General features: G+C 37.2%; 1 protein-coding gene across 2 annotated transcripts in view; it reads right to left on the minus strand.

Annotated features, from left to right (window-relative positions):
* Nucleotides 1–1,069: 1,069 nt before the first annotated feature.
* Nucleotides 1,070–27,724, minus strand: part of LOC138316577 (signal recognition particle receptor subunit beta-like) — an 83,811-nt gene continuing 57,156 nt past the window's right edge. For both annotated transcript variants that reach the window (XM_069258267.1, XM_069258260.1), the window contains one exon: nt 1,070–3,543. In XM_069258267.1, coding sequence (XP_069114368.1) covers nt 3,342–3,543 — 202 coding nt within the window. In that variant the 3' untranslated portion in view covers nt 1,070–3,341. The remainder of the gene's footprint in view (nt 3,544–27,724) is intronic.

Genomic DNA, 27,724 nt, shown 5'->3' on the forward strand with positions numbered 1-27,724 from the left:
TTACCTCTATTTCCCCTATTGGGCCCCGCCCCTCCTGCCCCCGGAGCGTCAGAGCCAAAATTTATGCAAGTTCTGTTCCTCTTTCGCCAAGGATGTTTGTGGTCAAATTTGGTTACAATCCATGTAGAACTCTAGGATAAGTAGCGATTTATAGGATTTACCTCTATTCCCCCCCGCCCATCCTGCCCCCAGGGGGTCAGAACCAAAATTTATACAAGTTCTGTTCCCCTTCCCCCAAGGATGTTTGTGGCCAAATTTGGTTACAATCCATGCAGAACTCTAGGACAAGTAGCGTTTTATAGGATTTACCTCTATTTCCCCTATTGGGCCCCGCCCCTCCTGCCCCCAGGGGGTCAGAACCAAAATTTATACAAGTTCTGTTCCCCTTCCCCCAAGGATGTTTGTGGCCAAATTTGGTTACAATCCATGCAGAACTCTAGGACAAGTAGCGTTTTATAGGATTTACCTCTATTACCCCTATTGGGCCCCGCCCCTCCTGCCCCCGGGGGGTCAGAGCCAAAATTTATACAAGTTCTGTTCCCCTTCCCCAAGGATGTTTGTGGCCAAATTTGGTTACAATCCATGCAGAACTCTATGACTAGTAGCGATTTAAAGGAAATGTTGACGGACGGATGGACGACGGACGCCGCGCCATGATATAAGCTTAGCTAAAAATGGTGTTTGGACAAAGCTGTGGCCAATGCGAAAACTACGTGCATAAAATGACTTAAAATGTTTCGTCTTTTAATTCAACTTCAAATACTCTTAGTGGAAAATCATCTTTAATTTCGAAAATATCGATACTCAACTCCTTTGCAAAGCTGGATTTGTAAGATTTGACAATGTTTGAATTTCTATACATTCTGGGGCCATAATTGCCCCTGAATGCCTCTACTCGTTTGGTTACATCATACATGCCATATTTTTCTAGGGGTTGTAAAGGAGATTGATAACCATTTTAAGGGATTTTGGTCTCAAATAAGGGAGGTATGCGCACGACGTATAAGAATAAATTCAATATCTGCTTTTTTATGATGAAATTCTTTTCAAAATAAAGACAAACACATAATTTCATGTTCTGTAACAATTTTGCTTCATTTTGGTATCAATTTTCACATTGCATTTGCTTTCTTTGCTTTTTGGAATACAGTATTAGTCAGACTGTAGCTGAAACAGTCTGCATTCATATTGAATTTTACTGAAATAAAGGAATGTGTGGTTTTGCAAAAGTAGTCAAATCCCTATTTATACACTGTACACCAAGTTCTGGAGCGATTTTATTGTTCAAAATATTAGACTGGGCTTTTTAATATATCTTTCACAATAACGGATAATTAACTTAACTAAAGCTCCCTAAATTTACAAGCACTAAATTATGAAAAAATACAGAGAATTGTTACAGTAGTATTCAAAATGTGTTTTAATCTCAGAGAAAAAAAATTAAGTAAATTTCTTTTTAATTTGGTTTATTTAAATTCAGTTACTAATGCAATTTTTTTATCATTAATGTATTTTTTTCTAAAATTAAATTCACATCGAAATTCTAAAAAAAATAATACCTTTTCCATTTTTTAAAAACGCGATTATTAGGAAATCTGTAAATTCTATAAAATCCAGATCATCTATTAGAATTACCCAAAACGGCGGCCATTACGATGGCAAAGCTTGTGACATCCATCAGATATAGATAGGCCTATTTAACATTAAAAACGTGAGTAAATCATTTACAGTTGTAAGCAGTATTTGTTTTGTAGTAATGCTCACTAGCTGTAGTCATAAAATTTTATTAAAAGGCCAGCTGATTGTTTTCTAGGCGGCCGATCGGCTGCTTGACTTCAGTTTACGTAATACACAGACGTGAGTAAAAGTGACACCACAGCCCAAGGTGGAAATAGCCGAAGGCTGCTAATTAGTATAGGGCCACTGGGGTGTTGGTCAGGGGGTCAGGGAGTGGTTACTCTCGTGCTAAAATTAACCTAGCATTTACACAAATATGGCGGCGAAAATAAAATGGAGGGGTTTACGGAATACGAGAATTTAGACTCTCCTCCCTGGAGACAATAAAAGGCTTTTAAAATATGGGAGGATTTGTCTCACGCCGGGAAGTATGCCATGTATGTTACATTCCACGACACGCAATGACATAAGCTCACCGAATGGCAGGTGAGCTAATTTTATATTAAATCTTCAAAATCCCAGAGGGATCTTGGCGCTAACTAAATAATGATTACATTGTCTGAAAATTAATGGAAAGAGGGATATTTTCTCTGCTTTTTGAAACTTCAACAACACTAAACATAATCATTAAATTTTGACAGATCCTTTAAATTTCCATTCTTTCTGAGAAATACAAGCTACAATATTAATTATCAAAATCAAAGATACACAACTACGGCTCACGTGGACACCTACATATGAAATTTGAGACAGATCCCTTCAGCATTTTGAAAATATCAAAATCCTAGAAGGCAGCCTGTTAGCCATTTGTTTGAACAATCGGTCCCAAAATGTAACATGCAAAACTAGATAGAAACATATAGAGGAACCTGCATATGATTATTTTTAATATGGTTGAAGGCAAGGCCTTAAAGGGCGCAGCAAGATGTTTCAGTAATCATGCAATGTTAAAAAGTGAAATTTATGAAAATAACGGGGCCGAATTTTCTGTTTATTTTTTCATTCATATGTTCACACTCTATCCTTGTCTTCGAACCCCCATTTGAGAAGGAACCCCTATCAGAGAAGTAAGAAATTTTATTTCCGTAACAGATATTTCGTTTTTGGCCAGCTGATTATATTGGAATGTGGTTTATCACTTGAACGCTTGCAAATAAAGAGCAAATGCACTGAGCTTCTGCCTGATGAAGATTATGTTTTATTCTGATCATAAAAGCGTTTGAACTGCTTGATTATATAATGAGTGGACTTCAAAGCACCGCATTCACGCTGAAGGGATTTTTTACAGTGGGGGAAAATGGCGGCCGCAAACTGAAGCTGTCAGTGTGTAGGATTTAATTTGAAAGATTGTGTTTTTTCCTAATATTTTCATGTATGTGTTACCTTAGAAGTGCTTCGCACTTCGTGCCCTTCGTCCTTATAATAATTCAATAGTTAACGCGATCTTCAACATCCTGTGAAGCAAAGTGAGACATTTCTGTAGAATGTCTCATATACTATTACCCAGATACCTTGTACACAACTCATTTTGCTGAACATTGATGATTATTTTGTTACACCAGGACATATCTAATATTGCTACACAACGACATAGGTTGTTCTATAGGTTGTACTACAAAACATTAGTACAGATACATTTCAGTTGCCAATAGTTTCTTTTTGGTTTATGCCAATTTCTCAAGCCAACTCTCGACTTCAGAAAGATCCACTTTGCCAGTCAATGAACTACATTCAACAAAATCCACTTTAAAAGGTTTGAGGTCTTCAAATGCAAAATCTTTGTTTTGTTTTCCAAGAAATGTATTGTTGTTAGCAGCCCCTTCCAGTTGTTGCAGAGCAGCAGAGCGAGTTACTCGCATGATGTTTCTGAAACACAAAATTTACTTATGAACTTTTTTAACCATTAGTATATACAGTTTGTAGTGATCGTTGTTATTTAAAGTTATATGTGCCGTATTTTTCGTACTCACGAATCAAGACGAGCTTTTAATATGTTATTCAACACCAACAGTTACCCATATTTTGAGAATTACAATACTTTCAATCCACATGTTTTAATTAACATGTACAAATAAGAGCTGAAAATGATTTTTGGCAGTACTACTAAATTCTAAATATAACTGACAAAGACAGATATATCCGGATCAAATTATCGACGAAAAGTTACAAAATACAAATGTATAAGACCACTATCGAGTGCATTGTTGGTAGCGATAGGCCTAGGACGTCTCCTTGCGGGTGTATCTCTGAACGCCAACATTTTGGATTTACCTGTAGGGTAGTTTGTTGTGACAGTGGTTATAGTCTTTTTCCTAAAAGGAGTCCAATGACAACAGATAGATTTACCTGTAAAAGTTACCTGTTGATACTTATCTTCATGTAAATATTCATTATCATTTTTATTTATTTTGATTTCAATAAGTGTTCAATGAAAATAGATACATAGAATTTATGAATGAAAATAAATTAATGATGATTCAATTTCAAGAATTTTCAAGATTTCCATAATATGTCTAAAATCTCTGGTATCATTCTCATTAGATTTTCTATAGTTTATACTAAAATCTAACAAAATCCTTTTAAGATTAATTCACATGGAAGTAACTTTCCCATTCAGTAATATCCAAGACCAAAATAGAATTATCTTATTTCAACTTAGTGTAACACCAATTCGATTAAAAGTTTGAAACAATATTAGCCCTTTGCCTATTGAAACGTGATATTTTTCAACAAGTTTATTTTTTTCTCTCAACTTCTCAACACGTTTATTTCATAGATGTATTTAAGTGACCTTTATAAACATATATATAGTACATGTAGCATATGTATTAATTACCTACAAAAGAGTAAGTGTATATATGTCATATATGGTTTCCAAAATTTAAAATGTATTAATTCTACGACTGACCTTTTTTAAAAATGCTCCATCGCCGACAGAGCATAAATGGTATTCTTCATTTGAACAATAATTGGTGTTTAATCATGTATATATATGTCTAATTAACACAAAAAATAATATAAAATATTTTCTTTTGCCTTTGGTGCATGTGCAATCAATACTTCATTCCATATAGGATATAGTGCCACGGAATTTTTTTCGGGATGCAAATAATTATTTTTTATATTTTTAACTTGAAGTATAATAAGAACTTCAAACTTTTCAATGGTGGTATTGGTGTTAAGTAAGTAACTTTTGTAACTGAAGAAAAATATCAAATCGTCTGATCCTGTTTTTGATAGTGAAAAAACACCATTTGTCAGCGGTGGAGCATCTTTAAGTTAACAGAACATACAATATATTTTAAAAGTTGTATTCGAATGCATCCTTTATCACAATTATATAATTTTCCTACTTAATTATCCTAAGATGGTATTTCTAGATCGGCGTTATATTGCATTATAATGCAAATGTATTTCATTATAGCAAAAGAGCACCCAATGATTATGAGCAAACTGTTTCCCTTTACAGCACAGTAAAATAATTTTGCCAGTATTGCAACATTATTTTTACATCTATAATGTGCATTAGAATGAATATGGTTAAGACTCTAAGTAACAGTCTTCAATCTCATTTCATTTAGTATTTTTTACAGAATTAAGTGACTTCTAAAAATACTTTGTATCTGAAATATATATAGAGCATTAAAAACCAATGATACTTGCAATGTATATTTATTACAATTGAATGTTAAAAATGTGTTTGTGTCGGCTTCAATAGATAATTTAAACTTTAATCAACAGGTCTAAATTTTCGAGTAAATTAATTTAAACTTTTATGATCTCTTTCTTCTCAGCTCATTTTCTAACCATATACAATGTACATGTACTTAAAGATATATGTCTATGCGATAAAAAACTATATATGCACGATCACAAGAAATGAAAGTTGGCTAAATATGTAGCCCTAGAGAACTCCTATGTCAATACAGAATACTGTTACATTAAAATTTCTGATGAAATTGAGATATGATTTTAAAAAAATATATCACCTGGAACCCAAAATGCATTGTCTTTTATAATCCGCATGCAGCTCCTTATTAATTCTTAGCATTTACTATGCATATTAAAGCACTGATTACCGGTATGTTAAGTTATGGTAATAATTTTCTACATTACATGTACAAATGTATATTTTAAGGAATATATTGAAGGAATTATTTTCACCAATGTTACTTATGATACTGAAATACTGGTAAATCTCAGATGACTTTACAGGTGAAAATAAAGACAGCCTATATGAAACAGTATATAATTGCCTTCATATTGTTTCCTAAAACAACACCTACCTATTGTTGATAAATATGTTGGCGTTCAGAGAACACCCCCTCCTTGCAGGCGGTATATGAAATTTTCAAATTATTTTTACTGAGATGAAATAAATGATTTGTTTTATTGTCCAGGAGACAGGAGTCATCTCGTCTTTCCGTGTCGACACCAAAATAAAACTAACAGGCCTATTCAAGGATACGTCCTTGGCCTTCTGATACAATGCACACTCGCTACAGTAGTATAGCACTTTCGTCGTTTACAGATAAGATACTGACCGTGTATCCCTCAGATATATAATTATTTATTTTGTAGTAATAGCTACATGTACATGTAGCCCTCACCAGATTTTTTGAATAGTTTGAATAGTCATGTTTGCATGATATATTAAAAAAAATGCCGCCGGTAGTGAGAATCGAAAGATCAGAAGATTGTTACGTTGACACTAAGCCAGATTTCTGCTTTTTTACATACAGCACCATGACAAAAGTATTCGCGATTTTTTAAAATGGCGGCTCTGCCGCTGTGCGCTTCGGGCGATTTAAGGGGTATACCTCGTACAGAAATGTATATTTTTGGCTAATTTTTGTATATGACGTCGCAGATAACGTAACTGACGTCATTTGTGAAAGACAGACGTCAGCTTACTAAAATACCAACGTAAACAAAGCCACGTAAAGATGGGGAGGAAATCGGCGGAAGTTTCGTCTGATATGAAAAAGTTATAATAGAAATGAAGTCATACGGACATAAAACTTCAGAGTTGGTGAAGGCAACTGGAATACCAGAATCTACGGTTAGATCCATATGGAAAAGGTATTTGGAAAGTGGAACTCTGGAAAACAAAGCAAGAACAGGTAGGCTGTCCAAGTTGTCAACGAGAGACAAAACATGGCTTTTTCGTTACACAAAAACAAACAGAGGCAAAGTATTGACGGAAATAACTAATGAATTAAATGATTAAAGATTGGATGTACAAAATACAATAAATAATCGAACTGTTCAAAGATTTCTTCATAAAAAGGATTTGAAGCGCAGAGTTGTCAGAAAAAAGATGGCTGTTTCGGAAATAAATCGTAAAAAACGTTTAAGCTGGTGTTTAGAAAAAAGACGACTTAGTGTGGAACAATATTGGAAAACTATAATATTTTCTGATGAAAGTCAGGTTGTAATAGGTGATAATCACCGTGTATATGTGTGGAGAACAGCCCGTGAATCTTTTCTACCAGAGTGCATGTGCCCTCCCCGTCAGCGCCGGATATATGTTATGGTGTGGGGATGCATCACATATTATGGTGTAGGAACTCTTTGTAAAGTTGACGGAAATATAAATGCCCAGAAATACATAAATATACTAGATGATAATCTTTGGCCTGTTATCGCTCAGCATTTCGCCGACAAAATATATAGATTCCAAGACGACAATGCCCCCGTACATTGGACACATGTTACAAACGAATTTATAAGCTGCAAAATAATATACCAACCATTATATGGCCTGCACAATCACCAGACATTAATATTATTGAAAATTTGTGGCTTAGAATCAATAGTACTTTGCAAAACAACGCCCGGAACATCGGATCTGCAGACCAGCTGTTTCTAGCGATTTCCGATATATGGGTTTCATTCACTCTGCAATACGTCAGATCTTTATATAATACCTCGCCGTTTGTTGGCAGTTATCAAGTCCAAAGGTCACCTCACAAAATACTAGGTAAGTGCAATTATTTTAATGTTGTTTATATAACGTTTTCCGTCAGCGATGCTTAATGAAATGACGTCCGCCATCTTGGAAAATCGCGAATACTTTTGTCATGGCGCTGTAAAGTGATTTTTTTATAAGAAGCATAAAACATTGCTATTTTAATCTCCTATCTTTAATAGCAAATATTTGATGATGTTTGATTTAGTATTTCCTAATAGGAAAAATATTTTTGTAAATGTAATGTGCATGTTGCTGTTGTTTCAACATGAAGAAAAGTGAAAAAAAAAGATAATAACACATTGTGATTTGTGATCAATGTGTTATTATCATTTTTTCACTTTTCTTCATGTTGAAACAACAGCAACATGCACATTACATTTACAATAACACATTGATCACAAATCACAAAGTTTTTTTATTGTTCTTTAATAAATCTGGTATACGATAATCTTTGTTTGTTTGTTATTTTATTGATTTTTTTTGCCGAAATGCTCGAACGTCGGTGAGGACACACCTGAGAGGAATGAGCTAGATTTCGCCGAGACCAAGCACAGACTCGTGTTACGTTGATACAGAGAAAACGACAGTTTTTATTTTATAACGTTACTATGGAATATGCAGTTATATGCAGTGAGAAATTGTACAATATTATCTGTTTTTAGATTTTATTTTTCGATCGAGACTACTGCGTATCCATCGAAAAATTCTACTAAGTTGCATGAAAAATCATGATAACTGGTACATTTGTAGGCCTATACAGTTGATGTCGGGAACAGATCCGATTTGATGCATTCAACTCAAATATAAAAACAAGAGGCCCAAAGGGCCTGTAACGCTCACCTGGTTTGTAATGTCAAGTCATGTTCTGAATACAGGTTCATTGTTTCTTTTCTGAAGGAATTTGAATATTTACCTCCGATTTCCCATATTGGGCCACACCTCTCCTGCCCCTGGGGGGTAAGAGCCAAAATTTATACAAGTTCTGTTTCCCTTCCAAAAAGGATGTTTGTGGCCAAATTTGGTTACAATCCATGCAGAACTCTAGGACAAGTAGCGATTTATAGGATTTAACCTCTATTTCCCCTATTGGGCCCTGCCCCTCCTGCCCCCAGGGGGTCAGAGCCAAAATTTATACAAGTTCTGTTCCCCTTTCCCCAAGGATGTTTGTGGCCAAATTTGGTTACAATCCATGCAGAACTCTAGGACAAGTAGCGATTTATAGGATTTACCTCTATTTCCCCTATTGGGCCCCGCCCCTCCTGCCCCCGGGGGGTCAGAGCCAAAATTTATACAAGCTCTGTTCCCCTTCCCCCAAGGATGTTTGTGGCCAAATTTGGTTACAATCCATGCAGAACTCTAGGACAAGTAGCGATTTATAGGATTTACCTCTATTTCCCCTATTGGGCCCCGCCCCTCCTGCCCCCGGGGGGGTCAGAGCCAAAATTTATACAAGTTCTGTTCCCCCTCCCCAAGGATGTTTGTGGCCAAATTTGGTTACAATCCATGCAGAACTCTATGACTAGTAGCGATTTAAAGGATTTACCTCTATTTCCCCTATTGGGCCCCGCCCCTCCTGCCCCCGGGGGGGTCAGAGCCAAAATTTATACAAGTTCTGTTCCCCCTTCCCCAAGGATGTTTGTGGCCAAATTTGGTTACAATCCATGCAGAACTCTATGACTAGTAGCGATTTAAAGGATTTACCTCTATTTCCCCTATTGGGCCCCGCCCCTCCTGCCCCAGGGGGGTCAGAGCCAAAATTTATACAAGTTCTGTTCCCCCTCCCCCAAGGATGTTTGTGGCCAAATTTGGTTACAATCCATGCAGAACTCTATGACTAGTAGCAATTTAAAGGAATTGTTGACGGACAGACGGACGACGGACGGACGGACGGACGACGGACGACGGACGACGGACGCCGCGCCATGACATAAGCTCACCGGCCCTTTGGGCCAGGTGAGCTAAAAATGAATGTTATTGCCGAAACGTTTTGGACTAAAGATAGTTCATATGACTGTTTAAGTCTTCAGAATTCGCTTCTTTTTTAATGAATAAGAAAAAAAACACACGAAAAAATCACGGTTTTCGACGGCGAAAGACCAAAATAGATTTTTACACACAATCTCAAACATATTCAATTTAAATCATTCATTATATGTTGCAGAAGCATGTTAATGATGTTTTTGAGCAATATTTCATGAATTTCATCTACTAAACGAAGCATTGTATCCACAAACGCTGTTAGATTTTGTTTTTGTCAAAATGATGTTTAAATAATGAAATGCTTCAAGATAAACTTACACCATTATTTTAAACTATCTTATACTGTATATGAGTGCAAATTGCCACCATAATACCACAAATGAATGCTTATTCCATCAAAACGCCAGCTTGCAAGGTCGAATCATCATAGAGGACTAAAAAGTGACGTCATTGGAATGTTCGGGGTCAAATCGTCAAATTTGGAAACGGTAATCAGAATAAAGAAACCAAGAGCTGTTGGAGAACAGCAAAGCTCGCCTATTCAGAAGAAGTTGATGTTCAAGTATTTACTATTTAAACATGGAAATATGACAAATTAACAGACTCAACAAAACCCCCTAAAGGGCCCCAAATTGGTTGTATTATCACGTTCAGCATCCATACACATTAGGAAAATAAAATCATAAACATTTATGATGACTTAAGCTTAAACAATAGACAAAATAGAAACTTGCTCAAAAACTTTGACGTGGAAATATGACAAATTAACAGACTCAACAAGAGGCCAAAAGGGCCTTAACGTTCATCTGACTACCTTGGCAATAGTAAAATTAATTTCATATGGTGTCACTTTGTCAGGACCATGTTAGGATCATTTTCAATTTCTTTCAACAAATTTTATTTCAAACAAGAGGCCAAAGGGCCTTAACATGAAGGAAATTAATTAGATATAGTGTCATGGTAGCAATCTTCGATTTGGGATCAACCAGAGATGTAACAACACTTTGTCGGGACCATGTCAGGATAATTTCATGCAAGTTTCAGCCAAATCGCATCGGCAGAATTTGAGAAGTTCAAAATGTGTTTTCAAGATGGCGGCTGTGGCGGCCACCTTGGATTTTGGATCGACCCGAAAAATAACAACACTTTGTCGGGACCATGTCAGGATCATTTCATGCAAGTTTCAGCCAAATTGCACCGGTAGAACTTGAGAAGAAGTTCCAATTGTGTTTTCAAGATGGCGGCTGTGGCGGCCATCTTGGATTTTGGATCGACCCGAAAAATAGGAGATTTCAGAAAAGATTGCGATGACGTCACACAAGGTTCATCCGGGCGCTCAAAGGTACAACTCCGTATATCTGTACACATTAACATGGTGGGAACACAGCTGCTTCGATGTTTGTTTACATTTTATTGTAATAGATAGTACGGCAATCCGACAATTGTTAATATCTTAATTTCAAAAGGTGTAAATAAAAATATGTAACAATAATATATAGATATAAACATATGGTATTCATATATTTTACGATATTTATACTCCATTTTCGACCGCCACGAGAAAAAACACGGTCGCTGTTATGTATAAACATTGACAGAATATTGCAAATATCAGCTTGAAATTACAAATTAAATTCCAAGTTACGCAAATATCATACTGAAATTTTAATGAGCGATTACTGTTTTCTTAGTCTTACTTTGTAAAACACCTTAAGATGTGTGATTATCACCAAATTAAAGTTTGCTTTCGTAGATCACCCCATGCGCACGGCAGCCATTACGTACAGTACTGCCGAGATCTCAAATTTCGTCCTTTTTCAGAGTCACAAAATTACGTATTCTGGATAATTTTTTTCGTCAGAAATTTAGGATTTTAGTTTATGGCATACAAATGAGTCAGTTTATAGTTACTTTTTATCATATTTTTTAACAAATCTTTTAGTATTTAAGGATTTTCGAAGCCGTGCGCAATGTGTCCTGGTCGGCATCTACAGTATTACGATCTGTATTCATAAATCTAAATGTAGTCTATCTAACATGTATTCAAATTATCTTAAAGTAATATCACTTCAATTTGAGACTTCACTTGGAAGCTCATGGAATAAAAGCGCATGAAATTAAAAACTGAACTCTACAGCATTAAAACTGAACGATTTCACCATTTTATATTTCGAGATATCGTCAGCCTTACGTTTACGTAAACATGTAGTCAAGAGTCAAGAGTCAAGAAGTTCTATTTAGAGTCGCATACATGAGGAACATAACAACATTAGCACTGTAGTGCTATTCTTGCGACAAACATATGTAAAAATATCACAGTACATACAAACAGGTAATATATATATAGACAGGCAACAATTCAGCTATAGCAAGCATGAAATAGATACATAATATTTAGTTGGAAACAGCTATCACAATTTAGCAGAAAGAAGAAAATTTAATCTAAAGGTAATAACTTAATAATTACACTTGTATGTCACACAAATGTAACACAAAATAGGTTAAGACACTGAAGTGTAATATATATAAACGCTAATATAGCAAAGTGTAAAAATTTACAGGATATACACTACCATGCATAGTGTGAATTAACAAGAGGCCCAAAGGGCCTTAACGGTCATCTGACTACCTTGGCAATAGTAAATCTAATTTCATATGGTGTCATTTGTCAGGACCATGTCAGGATCATTTTCAATTTCTTTCAACAAATTTTATTTCAAACAAGAGGCCAAAGGGCCTTAACATGTAGGAAATTAATTAGATATAGTGTCATGGTAGCCATCTTCGATTTGGGATCAACCAGAGATGTAACAACACTTTGTCGGGACCATGTCAGGATCATTTCATGCAAGTTTCAGCCAAATCGCACTGGTAGAACTTCAGAAGAAGTTCAAAATGTGTTTTCAAGATGGCGGCTTTGGCGGCCATCTTGGATTTCGGATCGACCCGAAAAATAACAACACTTTGTCGGGACCATATCAGGATCATTTCATGCCAGTTTCAGCCAAACCGCACCGGTAGAACTTGAGAAGAAGTTCAAAATGTGTTTTCAAGATGGCGGCTGTGGCGGCCATCTTGGATTTCGGATCGACCCGAAAAATAACAACACTTTGTCGGGACCATGTCAGGATCATTTCATGCAAGTTTCAGCCTAATCGCACTGGTAGAACTTGAGAAGTTCAAAATGTGTTTTCAAGATGACGGCTTTGGCGGCCATCTTGGATTACGGATCGACCCGAAAAATAACAACACTTTGTCGGGACCATATCAGGATCATTTCATGCCAGTTTCAGCCAAACCGCACCGGTAGAACTTGAGAAGAAGTTCAAAATGTGTTTTCAAGATGGCGGCTGTGGCGGCCATCTTGAATTTCGGATCGACCCGAAAAAATAACAACACTTTGTCGGGACCATGTCAGGATCATTTCATGCCAGTTTCAGCCTTATTGCACCTGTAGAACTTGAGAAGAAGTTCAAAATGTATTTTCAAGATGGCGGCTGTGGCGGCCATCTTGGATTTCGGATCGACCCGAAAAATAACAACACTTTGTCGGGACCATGTCAGGATCATTTCATGCAAGTTTCAGCCTAATCGCACTGGTAGAACTTGAGAAGAAGTTCAAAATGTGTTTTCAAGATGGCGGCTTTGGCGGCCATCTTGGATTTCGGATCGACCCGAAAAATAACAACACTTTGTCGGAACCATGTCAGTATCATTTCATGCAAGTTTCAGCCAAATCGCACTGGTAGAACTTGAGAAGAAGTTCAAAATGTGTTTTCAAGATGGCGGCTGTGGCGGCCATCTTGGATTTCGGATCGACCCGAAAAGTAACAACACTTTGTCAGGACCATGTCAGGATCAATTCATGCCAGTTTCAGCCTAATTGCACCTGTAGAACTTGAGAAGAAGTTCAAAATGTATTTTCAAGATGGTGGCTGTGGCGGCCATCTTGGATTTCGGATCGACCCGAAAAATAACAACACTTTGTCGGGACCATGTCAGGATCATTTCATGCAAGTTTCAGCCTAATCGCACTGGTAGAACTTGAGAAGAAGTTCAAAATGTGTTTTCAAGATGGCGGCTTTGGCGGCCATCTTGGATTTCGGATCGACCCGAAAAATAACAACACTTTGTCGGGACCATGTCAGGATCATTTCATGCAAGTTTCAGCCAAATCGCACCGGTAGAACTTGAGAAGAAGTTCAAAATGTGTTTTCAAGATGGCGGCTTTGGCGGCCATCTTGGATTTCGGATCGACCCGAAAAATAACAACACTTTGTCGGGACCATGTCAGGATCATTTCATGCAAGTTTCAGCCTAATCGCACCGGTAGAACTTGAGAAGAAGTTCAAAATGTGTTTTCAAGATGGCGGCTTTGGCGGCCATCTTGGATTTCGGATCGACCCGAAAAATAACAACACTTTGTCGGGACCATATCAGGATCATTTCATGCCAGTTTCAGCCAAACCGCACCGGTAGAACTTGAGAAGAAGTTCAAAATGTGTTTTCAAGATGGCGACTTTGGCGGCCATCTTGGATTTCGGATCGACCTGAAAAATAACAACACTTTTTCGGGACCATGTCAGGATCATTTCATGCAAGTTTCAGTCTAATCGCACCGGTAGAACTTGAGAAGAAGTTCAAAATGTGTTTTCAAGATGGCGGCTTTGGCGGCCATCTTGGATTTCGGATCGACCCGAAAAATAACAACACTTTGTCGGGACCATATCAGGATCATTTCATGCCAGTTTCAGCCAAACCGCACCGGTAGAACTTGAGAAGAAGTTCAAAATGTGTTTTCAAGATGGCGGCTGTGGCGGCCATCTTGAATTTCGGATCGACCCGAAAAAATAACAACACTTTGTCGGGACCATGTCAGGATCATTTCATGCCAGTTTCAGCCTAATCGCACTGGTAGAACTTGAGAAGTTCAAAATGTATTTTCAAGATGGCGGCTTTGGCGGCCATCTTGGATTTCGGATCGACCCGAAAAATAACAACACTTTGTCGGGACCATGTCAGGATCATTTCATGCAAGTTTCAGCCTAATCGCACTGGTAGAACTTGAGAAGAAGTTCAAAATGTGTTTTAAAGATGGCGGCTGTGGCGGCCATCTTGGATTTCGGATCGACCCGAAAAATAACAACACTTTGTCGGGACCATGTCAGCATAATTTCAGGCAAGTTTCAGCCAAATCGCACTGGTAGAACTTGAGAAGAAGTTCAAAATGTGTTTTCAAGATGGCGGCTGTGGCGGCCATCTTGGAATTCGGATCGACCCGAAAAGTAACAACACTTTGTCAGGACCATGTCAGGATCATTTCATGCCAGTTTCAGCCTTATTGCACCTGTAGAACTTGAGAAGAAGTTCAAAATGTATTTTCAAGATGGCGGCTGTGGCGGCTTTCTTGGATTTCGGATCGACCCGAAAAATAACAACACTTTGTCGGGACCATGTAAGGATCATTTCATGCAAGTTTCAGCCTAATCGCACTGGTAGAACTTGAGAAGAAGTTCAAAATGTGTTTTCAAGATTGCGGCTTTGGCGGCCATCTTGGATTTCGGATCGACCCGAAAAATAACAACACTTTGTCGGGACCATGTCAGGATCATTTCATGCAAGTTTCAGCCAAATCGCACTTGTAGAACTTGAGAAGAAGTTCAAAATGTGTTTTCAAGATGGCGGCTGTGGCTGCCATCTTGGATTTCGGATCGACCCGAAAAGTAAGAACACTTTGTCGGGACCATGTCAGGATCATTTCATGCCAGTTTCAGCCTAATTGCACCTGTAGAACTTGAGAAGAAGTTCAAAATGTATTTTCAAGATGGCGGCTGTGGCGGCCATCTTGGATTTCAGATCGACCCGAAAAATAACAACACTTTGTCGGGACCATGTCAAGATCATTTCATGCAAGTTTCAGCCTTATCGCACCGGTAGAACTTGAGAAGAAGTTCAAAATGTGTTTTCAAGATGGTGGCTTTGGCGGCCATCTTGGATTTCGGATCGACCCGAAAAATAACAACACTTTGTCGGGACCATGTCAGGATCATTTCATGCAAGTTTCAGCCAAATCGCACTGGTAGAACTTGAGAAGAAGTTCAAAATGTGAAAAGTTAACGCACGGCGCACGGCGCACGGCGGACGGCGCACGGCGGACGGCGGACGACGACGGATGAAACATGACGACTATAGGTCATCCTGACCCTTCGGGTCAGATGACCTAAAAATAGATATTGAAGTCATACAATGTAGGTAGAAAACAATAAGCTAAAATAAGGTTTATGAAATATGTACATTGCGTAGATCTGCATACATTGTATAAGTGTAACACAGTGGTTTATAGCATTCCTTTAAAGCAAGATATAAATTGAAAAGAACGAAATATTTATCTTTTACAAGTACTGATTGAGATATGTGTTGGTAATTATGTATTTATATTATTAAATTCCCAATTATAAGATGTGGCATGAGGTGATCTACCAGCGAAGCCATGCATGAGCGGCCGTGGTCTGGCAAGATGGTTTATACATTTCGTTATATTTAATAGTGTTGTGAACAGCTTTTTCATGTGTAACAGAAAGTTACTCAATAAAATCAATTATCTATTCATAACTTTTTCACAACATGGATTTCTACCTGTGAAGAAACAAAACGGGTACTGTGACGGCCCGATACCGCTTGGCAAGCTGGCTTCAACACTAAATCTACACAAATATATTTAGCAATAAACAATTGTAAATGCAACAAGAGGCCCAAAGGGCCTTAACGGTAATCTGACTACCTTGACAATAGTAAAATTAACTATATATGGTGTCACTTTGTCAGGATCATTTTCAATTTCTTTCAACAAATTTTATTTCAAACAAGAGGCCCAAGGGCCTTTAAATATAGGAAATTAATTAGACATAGTGTCATGGTAGTCATCTTCAATTTGGGATCAACCAGAGATGTAACAATACTTTGTCTGGACCATGTCAGGATCATTTCATGCAAGTTTCAGCCAAATCCCTTCGGTAGAACTTGAGAATAAGTTCAAAATGTGTTTTCAAGATGGCGGCTGTGACGGCCATCTTGGATTTCGGATTGACCCGAAAAATAACAACACTTTGTCTGGACCATGTCAGGATCATTTCATGCAAGTTTCAGCGAAATTGCACCAGTAGAACTTGAGAAGAAGTTCAAAATGTGTTTTCAAGATGGAGACTGTGGCGGCCATCTTGGATTTCAGATCGACTCGAAAAATAACAACACTTTGTCGGGACCATGTCGGGATCATTTCATGCAAGTTTCAGCCAAATCCCACTGGAAGAACTTGAGAAGAAGTTCAAAATGTGTTTTCAAGATGGCGGCTGTGGTGGCCATCTTGGATTTCGGATCGACCCGAAAAATAACAACACTTTGTCGGGACCATGTCGGGATCATTTCATGCAAGTTTCAGCCAAATCCCACTGGTAGAACTTGAGAAGAAGTTCAAAATGTGTTTTCAAGATGGCGGCTGTGGTGGCCATCTTGGATTTCTGTTCGACCCGAAAAATAACAACACTTTGTCGGGACCATGTAAGGATCATTTCATGCAAGTTTCAGCCTAATCGCACTGGTAGAACTTGAGAAGAAGTTCAAAATGTGTTTTCAAGATGGCGGCTTTGGCGGCCATCTTGGATTTCGGATCGACCCGAAAAATAACAACACTTTGTCGGGACCATGTCAGGATCATTTCATGCAAGTTTCAGCCAAATCGCACTTGTAGAACTTGAGAAGAAGTTCAAAATGTGTTTTCAAGATGGCGGCTGTGGCTGCCATCTTGGATTTCGGATCGACCCGAAAAGTAACAACACTTTGTCGGGACCATGTCAGGATCATTTCATGCCAGTTTCAGCCTAATTGCACCTGTAGAACTTGAGAAGAAGTTCAAAATGTATTTTCAAGATGGCGGCTGTGGCGGCCATCTTGGATTTCGGATCGACCCGAAAAATAACAACACTTTGTCGGGACCATGTCAAGATCATTTCATGCAAGTTTCAGCCTTATCGCACCGGTAGAACTTGAGAAGAAGTTCAAAATGTGTTTTCAAGATGGTGGCTTTGGCGGCCATCTTGGATTTCGGATCGACCCGAAAAATAACAACACTTTGTCGGGACCATGTCAGGATCATTTCATGCAAGTTTCAGCCAAATCGCACTGGTAGAACTTGAGAAGAAGTTCAAAATGTGAAAAGTTAACGCACGGCGCACGGCGCACGGCGGACGGCGGACGACGACGGACGAAACATGACGACTATAGGTCATCCTGACCCTTCGGGTCAGATGACCTAAAAATAGATATTGAAGTCATACAATGTAGGTAGAAAACAATAAGCTAAAATAAGGTTTATGAAATATGTACATTGCGTAGATCTGCATACATTGTATAAGTGTAACACAGTGGTTTATAGCATTCCTTTAAAGCAAGATATAAATTGAAAAGAACGAAATATTTATCTTTTACAAGTACTGATTGAGATATGTGTTGGTAATTATGTATTTATATTATTAAATTCCCAATTATAAGATGTGGCATGAGGTGATCTACCAGCGAAGCCATGCATGAGCGGCCGTGGTCTGGCAAGATGGTTTATACATTTCGTTATATTTAATAGTGTTGTGAACAGCTTTTTCATGTGTAACAGAAAGTTACTCAATAAAATCAATTATCTATTCATAACTTTTTCACAACATGGATTTCTACCTGTGAAGAAACAAAACGGGTACTGTGACGGCCCGATACCGCTTGGCAAGCTGGCTTCAACACTAAATCTACACAAATATATTTAGCAATAAACAATTGTAAATGCAACAAGAGGCCCAAAGGGCCTTAACGGTCATCTGACTACCTTGACAATAGTAAAATTAATTATATATGGTGTCACTTTGTCAGGATCATTTTCAATTTCTTTCAACAAATTTTATTTCAAACAAGAGGCCCAAGGGCCTTTAAATATAGGAAATTAATTAGACATAGTGTCATGGTAGTCATCTTCAATTTGGGATCAACCAGAGATGTAACAATACTTTGTCTGGACCATGTCAGGATCATTTCATGCAAGTTTCAGCCAAATCCCTTCGGTAGAACTTGAGAATAAGTTCAAAATGTGTTTTCAAGATGGCGGCTGTGACGGCCATCTTGGATTTCGGATTGACCCGAAAAATAACAACACTTTGTCTGGACCATGTCAGGATCATTTCATGCAAGTTTCAGCGAAATTGCACCAGTAGAACTTGAGAAGAAGTTCAAAATGTGTTTTCAAGATGGAGACTGTGGCGGCCATCTTGGATTTCAGATCGACTCGAAAAATAACAACACTTTGTCGGGACCATGTCGGGATCATTTCATGCAAGTTTCAGCCAAATCCCACTGGAAGAACTTGAGAAGAAGTTCAAAATGTGTTTTCAAGATGGCGGCTGTGGCGGCCATCTTGGATTTCGGATCGACCCGAAAAATAACAACACTTTGTCGGGACCATGTCAGGATCATTTCATGCAAGTTTCAGCCAAATCCCACTGGTAGAACTTGAGAAGAAGTTCAAAATGTGTTTTCAAGATGGCGGCTGTGGTGGCCATCTTGGATTTCTGTTCGACCCGAAAAATAACAACACTTTGTCGGGACCATGTCAGGATCATTTCATGCAAGTTTCAGCCAAATCGCACTGGTAGAACTTGAGAAGAAGTTCAAAATGTGTTTTCAAGATGGCGCCTGTGGCGGCCATCTTGGATTTCTGTTCGACCCGAAAAATAACAACACTTTGTCGGGACCATGTCAGGATCATTTCATGCAAGTTTCAGCCAAATCGCACTGGTAGAACTTGAGAAGAAGTTTAAAATGTGTTTTCAAGATGGCGGCTGTGGCGGCCATCTTGGATTTCGGTTCGACCCGAAAAATAACAACACTTTGTCGGGACCATGTCAGGATCATTTCATGCAAGTTTCAGCCATATTGCACCGGTAGAACTTGAGAAGAAGTTCAAAATGTGTTTTCAAGATGGCGGCTGTGGCGGCCATCTTGGATTTCGGATCGACCCGAAAAATAACAACACTTTGTCGGGACCATGTCAGGATCATTTCATGCAAGTTTCAGCCAAATCGCACCGGTAGAACTTGAGAAGAAGTTTAAAATGTGTTTTCAAGATGGCGGCTGTGGCGGCCATCTTGGATTTCGGATCGACCCAAAAAATAACAACACTTTGTCGGAACCATCTCAGGATCATTTCAGGTAAGTTTCAGCTCAATCCCACTGGTCAAACTTGAGAAGAAGTTCAAAATGTGAAAAGTTAACGCACGGCGGACGGCGCACGGCGCACGGCGGACGGCGCACGACGACGGACGAAACATGATGACTATAGGTCATCCTGACCCTTCGGGTCAGATGACCTAAAAATATAAATGTCTGTAACCTCTGAAACAATAAATCGGAATTTGCAAGTATGAATGTGTACACTTTTGTCAAAGTATCGATTGTGTAGCAGGGATGTACGTATCTGTTATTGTTTTTATTAGTCGCCATACTGTGTTTGCACCTTTGAGGACCCGGATGTAAACTTTATGTGACGTCACGCCATCTTTTCTGAAATCTCCTATAGCAACACTTTGTCGGGACCATGTCAGGATCATTTCATGCAAGTTTCAGCCAAATCACCGGTAGAACTTTAGAAGAAGTTCAAAATGTGTTTTCAAGATGGCGCCTGTGGCGATCATCTTGGATTTCAGATCAAGCCAAATCGAACCGCACCAGTAGAACTTGAAAAAAATTCAAAATGTGTTTTCAAGATGGCGGCTATGGCGGCCATCTTGGATTTCGGATCGACCCAAAAAATAATAACACTTTGTTGGGACCATGTCAGGATCATTTCATGCAAGTTTCAGCCAAATCGCACCAGTAGAACTTCAAGAACTTCAAGAAGAAGTTCAAATAAGAAAAGTTAACCCACGGCGGACGGCGCCCGGCGCACAGCACACGGCGGACGACGACGGACAAAACATGACGACTATATGTCATCCTGACCCTTCAGGTCAAATGACCTAATAAATTCCTGTAATGAAAGGCATAATAGCCATGACGTTCAAAGGAAGGCAATTCGAGATTTCACATCTCTAGATGGAAGAGAACATAGTAATTTCAACAGATATAGTTTGCAACGTCAACCAAATAAAAGACTTTTGCACACACCTTTAAATTTTATTTTTTGTATAAATTATTAAAACAAATATAACTAGATTTGATCGCGATCAAAACACGGGATTTCCTCCTATGTAATGATATAAATAATGTTAGCGAACAGACGATTGCTTGAACGAACGAAAGATCTCACTCAATATTAATCAGAAAGCGTTTCTTACGAAAGTAGTCTGGTTCAACCGAAAAACAGATTTAGGGGAATCCCCTTTTGGGCAGAAGATTTCATAGAGAGGTGAATATATCGGAGCCTGCTGATTGGATATATGCAGGGTACATCAATTAATGGTTAATGTGTGGGTCGGGCAATACATGTAGATGTAAGCTTTGCGAAGAATTTTGATGTGAATTTGTTTGGTTCTGTGGTTTCAAAACTGCCGGGTATTTTCCCCAACATAGCACCGGTTTTGCTTAAACATCCGGTGTCACAGGTGACAGCTCTGCCACACACATAAAAGGTTTTAAATCTGTCAGTTATTGGGTTTGTGCATTACCTTTCTTTGATTAAATGTACGTCCTATTAATAGCTAGGTTCACCTAAGGACGGTCTCCCATACATGCGGTGTAGATACAAATGTACATGTACGTGTATTAACGCAAACATGGCGATTGTGTACATTGTTCAACATCTTGAAATTAAAGTATTCAAGTTGGGTACAGGTAACAACCAGCCAAATGAAAAAAAGACCTTCGAAACGGCCCGTGTGTAACGAAGATTGAGCCCAGGACAGAATTTTAACCCAGCCGCTGATTGGCTGGCTTATTATGAATTTCAAAATTAAAAATGTTTTCCGACAGGTAATTATTCCTTGATAACCGTGATATGAATTTGGAAATTCCGATTGAGATTTAGGTTCAAAATATCAATTTTGATAATGAATAGGTAAACACATTAGAATTTCAGGTTTTTTAAAAGTGCAAAAATTCTCCTTATCTTATGAAGATCTTGGACCAATGCGGAATAACAAGTACGATTAGAGTTTTAGTATTAGATACCGATTATCTCCCTTTGGCCACATGCCACATCATGTAATCACACCTCAAAATCGCTGAAAGTTCTATACCTCCGCCATTTTGAATCATATGACATTGAAATTGGTCATTTTATGTGTCTGAAAGCATGATCTTTCACATCCAATTCAAAACATTTCACCTTTGAATTTTCAAGAATTACGCTAAAATTTACGTTAAAAAATGGACGAAACGCCATATTCGGAGGTCTATATTTCCGCCATATTCAAATTCATGACTTTGAAATTAAAAACCTGTACAGACAATAGGCTAAAGCTAACATTTACAAAAATTCAACACTCTACATGAGATGATAAAGGCCCTACGAGCTCACAAATAACGGAAAAAAATAAGAAAATGAAACAAATCGCCATATTTGGAGAGCTATCTTTCCGCCATTTTTCTATATAACCCCTTAAAAATAAATAACTTTTGAAGACAAAAGTTCATACAACATAGGTATGAAAAATCAACAATGTATATACAGGTTTAAAGGCGCTGAAACGTCTCGGGCAAGGACAAATATAAACTAAAATTTCGATTTTCGATGTCCTATATCTCCGCCATTTTGAATCTTATGACCTTGAACTTGGTCATTTTATGTGTCTGAAAGTATGATCTTTCACATCCAATTCAAAACATTTCACCTTTGAATTTTCATGAATTACGCTAAAATTTACGTTAAAAAATGAACGAAACGCCATATTCGGAGGTCTATATTTCCGCCATTTTCAAATTCATGTCTTTGAAATTAAAAACCTGTACAGACAATAGGCTAAAGCTTACATTTACAAAAATTCAACACTCTACATGAGATGATAAAGGCCCTACGAGCTCACAAATAACGGAAAAAAATAAGAAAATGAAACAAATTGCCATATTTGGAGAGCTATATTTCCGCCATTTTTCTATATAATCCCTTTAAAACCCATAACTGTTGAAGACAAAAGTTCATACAACAGCGGTATGAAAAATCAACACCGTACATACAGGTACTAAGGCGCTGAAACGTCTCGGGCAGGGGCAAATATAAACTAAAATTTCGATTTTTGATGTCCTATATCTCCGCCATTTTGGATCATATGACCTTGAATTTGGTCATTTTATGTGCCTGAGAACATGCCCTTTCATATGCGCCCTTCGAAACATTTCTATGGTAAAGTTCATTTTTGACCTTTGTTTTGACCTCATTTGACCCCCTAGTGAACTCGTGACCCTGACATAATTTCTGATAACATGTAATGAGAAAAAAACGTGACTTATCGTGATCTACATGGAGAATGAAACGTACATGTTGTGTAGCGTACGGTTATGAAATTATGAGCGTTTAAAGTTCGTTCGAAAAAAGCAGTTTTTTACGTCTGTGACCTTGACCTTGAACGTTATCCTCCAAAATCGAGAGTACATTTTAAGAACTCATGTACGTACATAACGTCTCCAAATTTCAGCGCTCTACACCTCTTATTTATTACGAAGATGACGTTTGAAGATTTAAAGCTTTTTGAATCCTGTGACCTTGAATGAATGTCAAGGTCAATAAAACAGCATAAGTTCTGTAGACATTCCTCCATGCTATGTCTATACAAAAATTCAAGCATGTATGTTAAGTATTAAAGGCGCTGAAACCTTAAAAAATTTTGGCGGGAAAACGCCAAAATAGCTTTTTTTCAAAGGCCTATATCTCCGCCATTTTGGATTTCATGACCTTAAAACTTGTCATTATATATTTCTGAGGGCATGCCCTTTCATATCCAACTTTCAAAACTTTTCTGTGTTGAATTTCGTTTTTGACCTTTGTTTGACCCCGTAGCGAACTCTTGACCTTGACATAATCTCTGATAACATGGCATGGGAAAAGCACGCGCAATGTCAAGATCTATCTGAATAACAAAACGTGAACGATGTACACCGTACGGTAATGAAGTTATGAGCGCTTAAACTTCGTTCCAAAAAAATGTTTTTTACGTCTGTGACCTTGACCTTGAACATTTTTGTAAAAAATCGAACGTACATTTCAAGATCTTATGTACATTCATAACGTGTCCAAAGTTGAGCGTCGTACCTTATTCCGTTCCTGAGATATCCTGCGAACAAGATTTGTGGAAATAAGAAAAAAAAAGAAAAATAATAATAAGAAGAAGAAAAAACAGAACAATAACAATAGGGATTTCCATCCTAAATGGAAATCCCTAATAATAATAAGAAAAAACAGAACAAAAACAATAGGGATTTCCATCCTGAATGGAAATCCCTAATTAACTTACATTATATATAATAATAATAATAAAAAATACTGTAAGATATATCTTAATAATTCCAATTGTTCTGAAATCAGAACGATTTTTCAAGTGTTCCAGCAAAATTAATGTAGTGTAACTTACTTACTTTTGGAGAAAATCGACTTTTTGTGTCCCTATTTCCCTGACGCAAATATTCACTGTTGCCATACTTGGAAGGTCTTTATCACTGCAATGTTTATTCCCGTTGAAAACAAGCGTTCTGACACCCTTCTCGGGTTAAGTTCATTTTACGAATTTAAAGTCAACAAAAGAAGCGGAACAATATCAAGAAACAATGTATAATGTCAGCTCTAATATCAACATCAGTCGGGCACAGAACTCGATACTGGATAATAAGAATTTCCTGTAATAGTTGCAATAGGAAAATATTACGATGTCATTAAATAAATGTTTAATTTCTTTCGTTTGATTTAATTTCTAAATTTGATGACTTGATCCCGAACATTCCAATGACGTCACTTTTAGTAGGAGTGAATGAAACGGCAGTCAGTCCCGCCAAACAGTGACGTCACAATCACCGGAATGACGTCGCTTACATATTTCCCACGCTAGTAAAAAGGAGTACACACGAATTCGGTTTAGTGAATGCATCTTTTCTTGATCATCAAAGAAGCGTTTCGCTTTGAGCGAAATCGTGTAAATAACAGTCAATTTGCTTTCGTTTTGAATACCATCTTCTGTATGTATAATGAAAAAGTTGCAGGATAAACAGAATACACCACAGGGACCTGGCACGAAATGTTTTAACCAACAGTATACATATATATAGTATAGTATATACTGTATACTGTTGGTTAAAAATATCGTGCCATGCCCCTGTGGAATACACGTTCACTATCTTACAATACAAGTTTTATTTTGATGTCAACAGGGAAAACCGAGATGACTCTGCAAAACCTCCTCATCTCATCTCATCGCACAAACGATAGCAGCATCGATATTAATTATAGCAAAACAAAAATGTCCAACGTTGGAAATATTGCAAGTACAATCATTTTTACATAAATCAGTAATTAGAATAATCATTTATTTCATCTAGACTAAATCATTTGCAAATTCCATACACCGTCTGCAAGGAGACGTCATTGGCCTATCGCTACCACGATGCTTTCGATCGTGGTCTTATACATGTATTATGTAACTTTTCATGGGATATTAAATCTAGACATATCTGTTTTCAACACTTAAATTTCTATGAACATGTGTAAAACAAGCAGTCTCACCTGCTGTTCCGAGACCGTTAAATGCAATCTTGGTCACCTCAGCCAAAGCACAGGGGCACGCAAATTATGAAAGAAATGTTTACTAGTAAATTGATACGTATGTCATTAAAGGTATTGGAAACCTTTTGAAATACACATGTATATCATGACGTTTCAAGTGGCTGCCCGTATTATTTTTTTTTTTTTGTGAAAAATGAATTATGCATATATGTTATAAACTTAGGTTAGCTTTTTGATTGTCAATATTGTTATATACACTGTATGTGATATTTAAACAAAAACACATATTTAACCTAAGAAGTCAATCATATATATAATGTAAGTATCGGTTAGCTTGTAATAATAATTACTTACATAATATATACTAATAATAATAAAAATACTGTTAGAGGTATCTTCATGATTCCAACTGTTCCGAAATCAGAATTTTTTTAATGTTCCAGCAAAATTAATGTATTTTATTTTTCTTACTTTTTGAGAAAATCAATTTTTTATGTCGATGCAAAAATTCACTTGGAAGGTCTTTATCACAATGGTGTTGATTCCGGTTGAAAACAAGCGTTCTGACGCCCTTCGAATTTGCGAATTCAAACTGAACAAAAGTAGCGGAATAATATCAATAAACCAGATATTTTCAGCACTAAATATCGAGATGAATCAGGCATAGAACTCGATATCAGGTAAAAAGAATTTCCTGCAACAGCTGCGATATGAAAATATTGCGATGTGAGTAATTAAATGATTAATTTCTTTATTCTGATTACCATTTCTAAATTTGACGATTTGATCCCGAACATTCCAATGACGTCAATTTTTAGTCCTCTATGAGCCCGGGTGATTCGACCTTGCAAGCTGACGTTTTGAAGGATTGGATAAGCACTCATTTGCGGTATTATGGTGGCAATTTGCACTCATATACAGCTTAACATAGTTTAAAATAATAGTGTTACTTTATCTTGGAACATTTCATTATTTAAACGTCACTTTGACAAAAAGAAACAGTAGGCCTACGTAGGCTACAATGTAAATCTGAATTTTCGTACCGAAACATTTTCGTACCGGAGACATTTTCGTACCGGGGAATTTTCGTCCGGGTATTTTCGTACCGAAAATTCTTATTTCGTTTTTAGTGTTCCATTTAATTTTATTGATGATTAGTCTTAACAACATTATTTTGATTATTTCAGGCGATTACAGACCTGTACACATTATTCAGTTTACGAAACTACGTAGTCTCTACGTACATGTGTTGTTAATGGCACGTGTCAGCGTCGTTGTAGTAATTACGTTGTCATCTAGAGCCCTTGGGGTTTAATTGGGTGCTTGTTTAATGAATTACAAGTACATATATAGAACAAAATGAAACTGATGAAAATGTTATCATGATTAGCTAAAGATGGACATGGGTCAATATCTCAATAGCAGACAATTTTCGTCCTTGATGTTTATCTCTTAATCAAATATAATGCACGAAACAGAGACATAAATTTCGGCAAGTAATAAGTCTATTTAGGACAGCATAAAGAATAGCTTCTAGGTTTAAATTAAGCAAAATAATAATAAAAGTTAGATCTATTAAACGATTTTGAAGAAAACATGTCACTGTCAAATGTCCTTCCAAAACGTACACGTATGTATCAATTTCTCACATTGAATAATATAATGGTTATTGAGTTATTTCTTCAAATACTTGAACCAATATAGCACACATTAATCAGAAAAATGTTTAAAGAAGTCTATCTTAATCTTTACAATAAAGAAGTCTATCTTATCTTTACAATGAATACTATTCTTTCTATGCATGTCATTATCGTTACAGTACAGCACTAGAAATTGTTGAAAATGTTTGCCTGTCCTTAGTTATGGCAACATAAACCTCAATCATTGCTTACTATTTAAATTTTAACTGTTATTTTTTTATTGTTCAGCACTTTGCCATTTTCATTATATCAATATACATTATACATGTCTATAAATTCGGAAGAACTGGGCTGGTGACACTGCGTAAAATATGTATTCTTACCTGCATGAATAAAATTATCTGTCAAACGCTTCTTGAAACAATGTATACGCATATTCTTTATTTTTCACTAATCTAGTAGTTTTACTGAAAAACCTCACACAACTCTTAATCAAGTATTAGGGTATATTTACAGGCCTAGCTAATGCCTAAATAAAATTGACCTTTGATATATTTTACAGGGTTTAACAGCTTAATAATTTTGTGTAAAATTTATTATGAAACATGTTCGAGTCTGTTTATGATCTTACAGGGCACTTACACTTTTAATGTATTTGAAAAGTATTTCGTTTTTACAGACATGGGATGTATAAACATAGGTATCACACAAAAT

Source organism: Argopecten irradians, chromosome 1, assembly GCF_041381155.1.
Source record: "Argopecten irradians isolate NY chromosome 1, Ai_NY, whole genome shotgun sequence".
NCBI classification, from domain to species: Eukaryota; Metazoa; Mollusca; class Bivalvia; order Pectinida; family Pectinidae; genus Argopecten; species Argopecten irradians.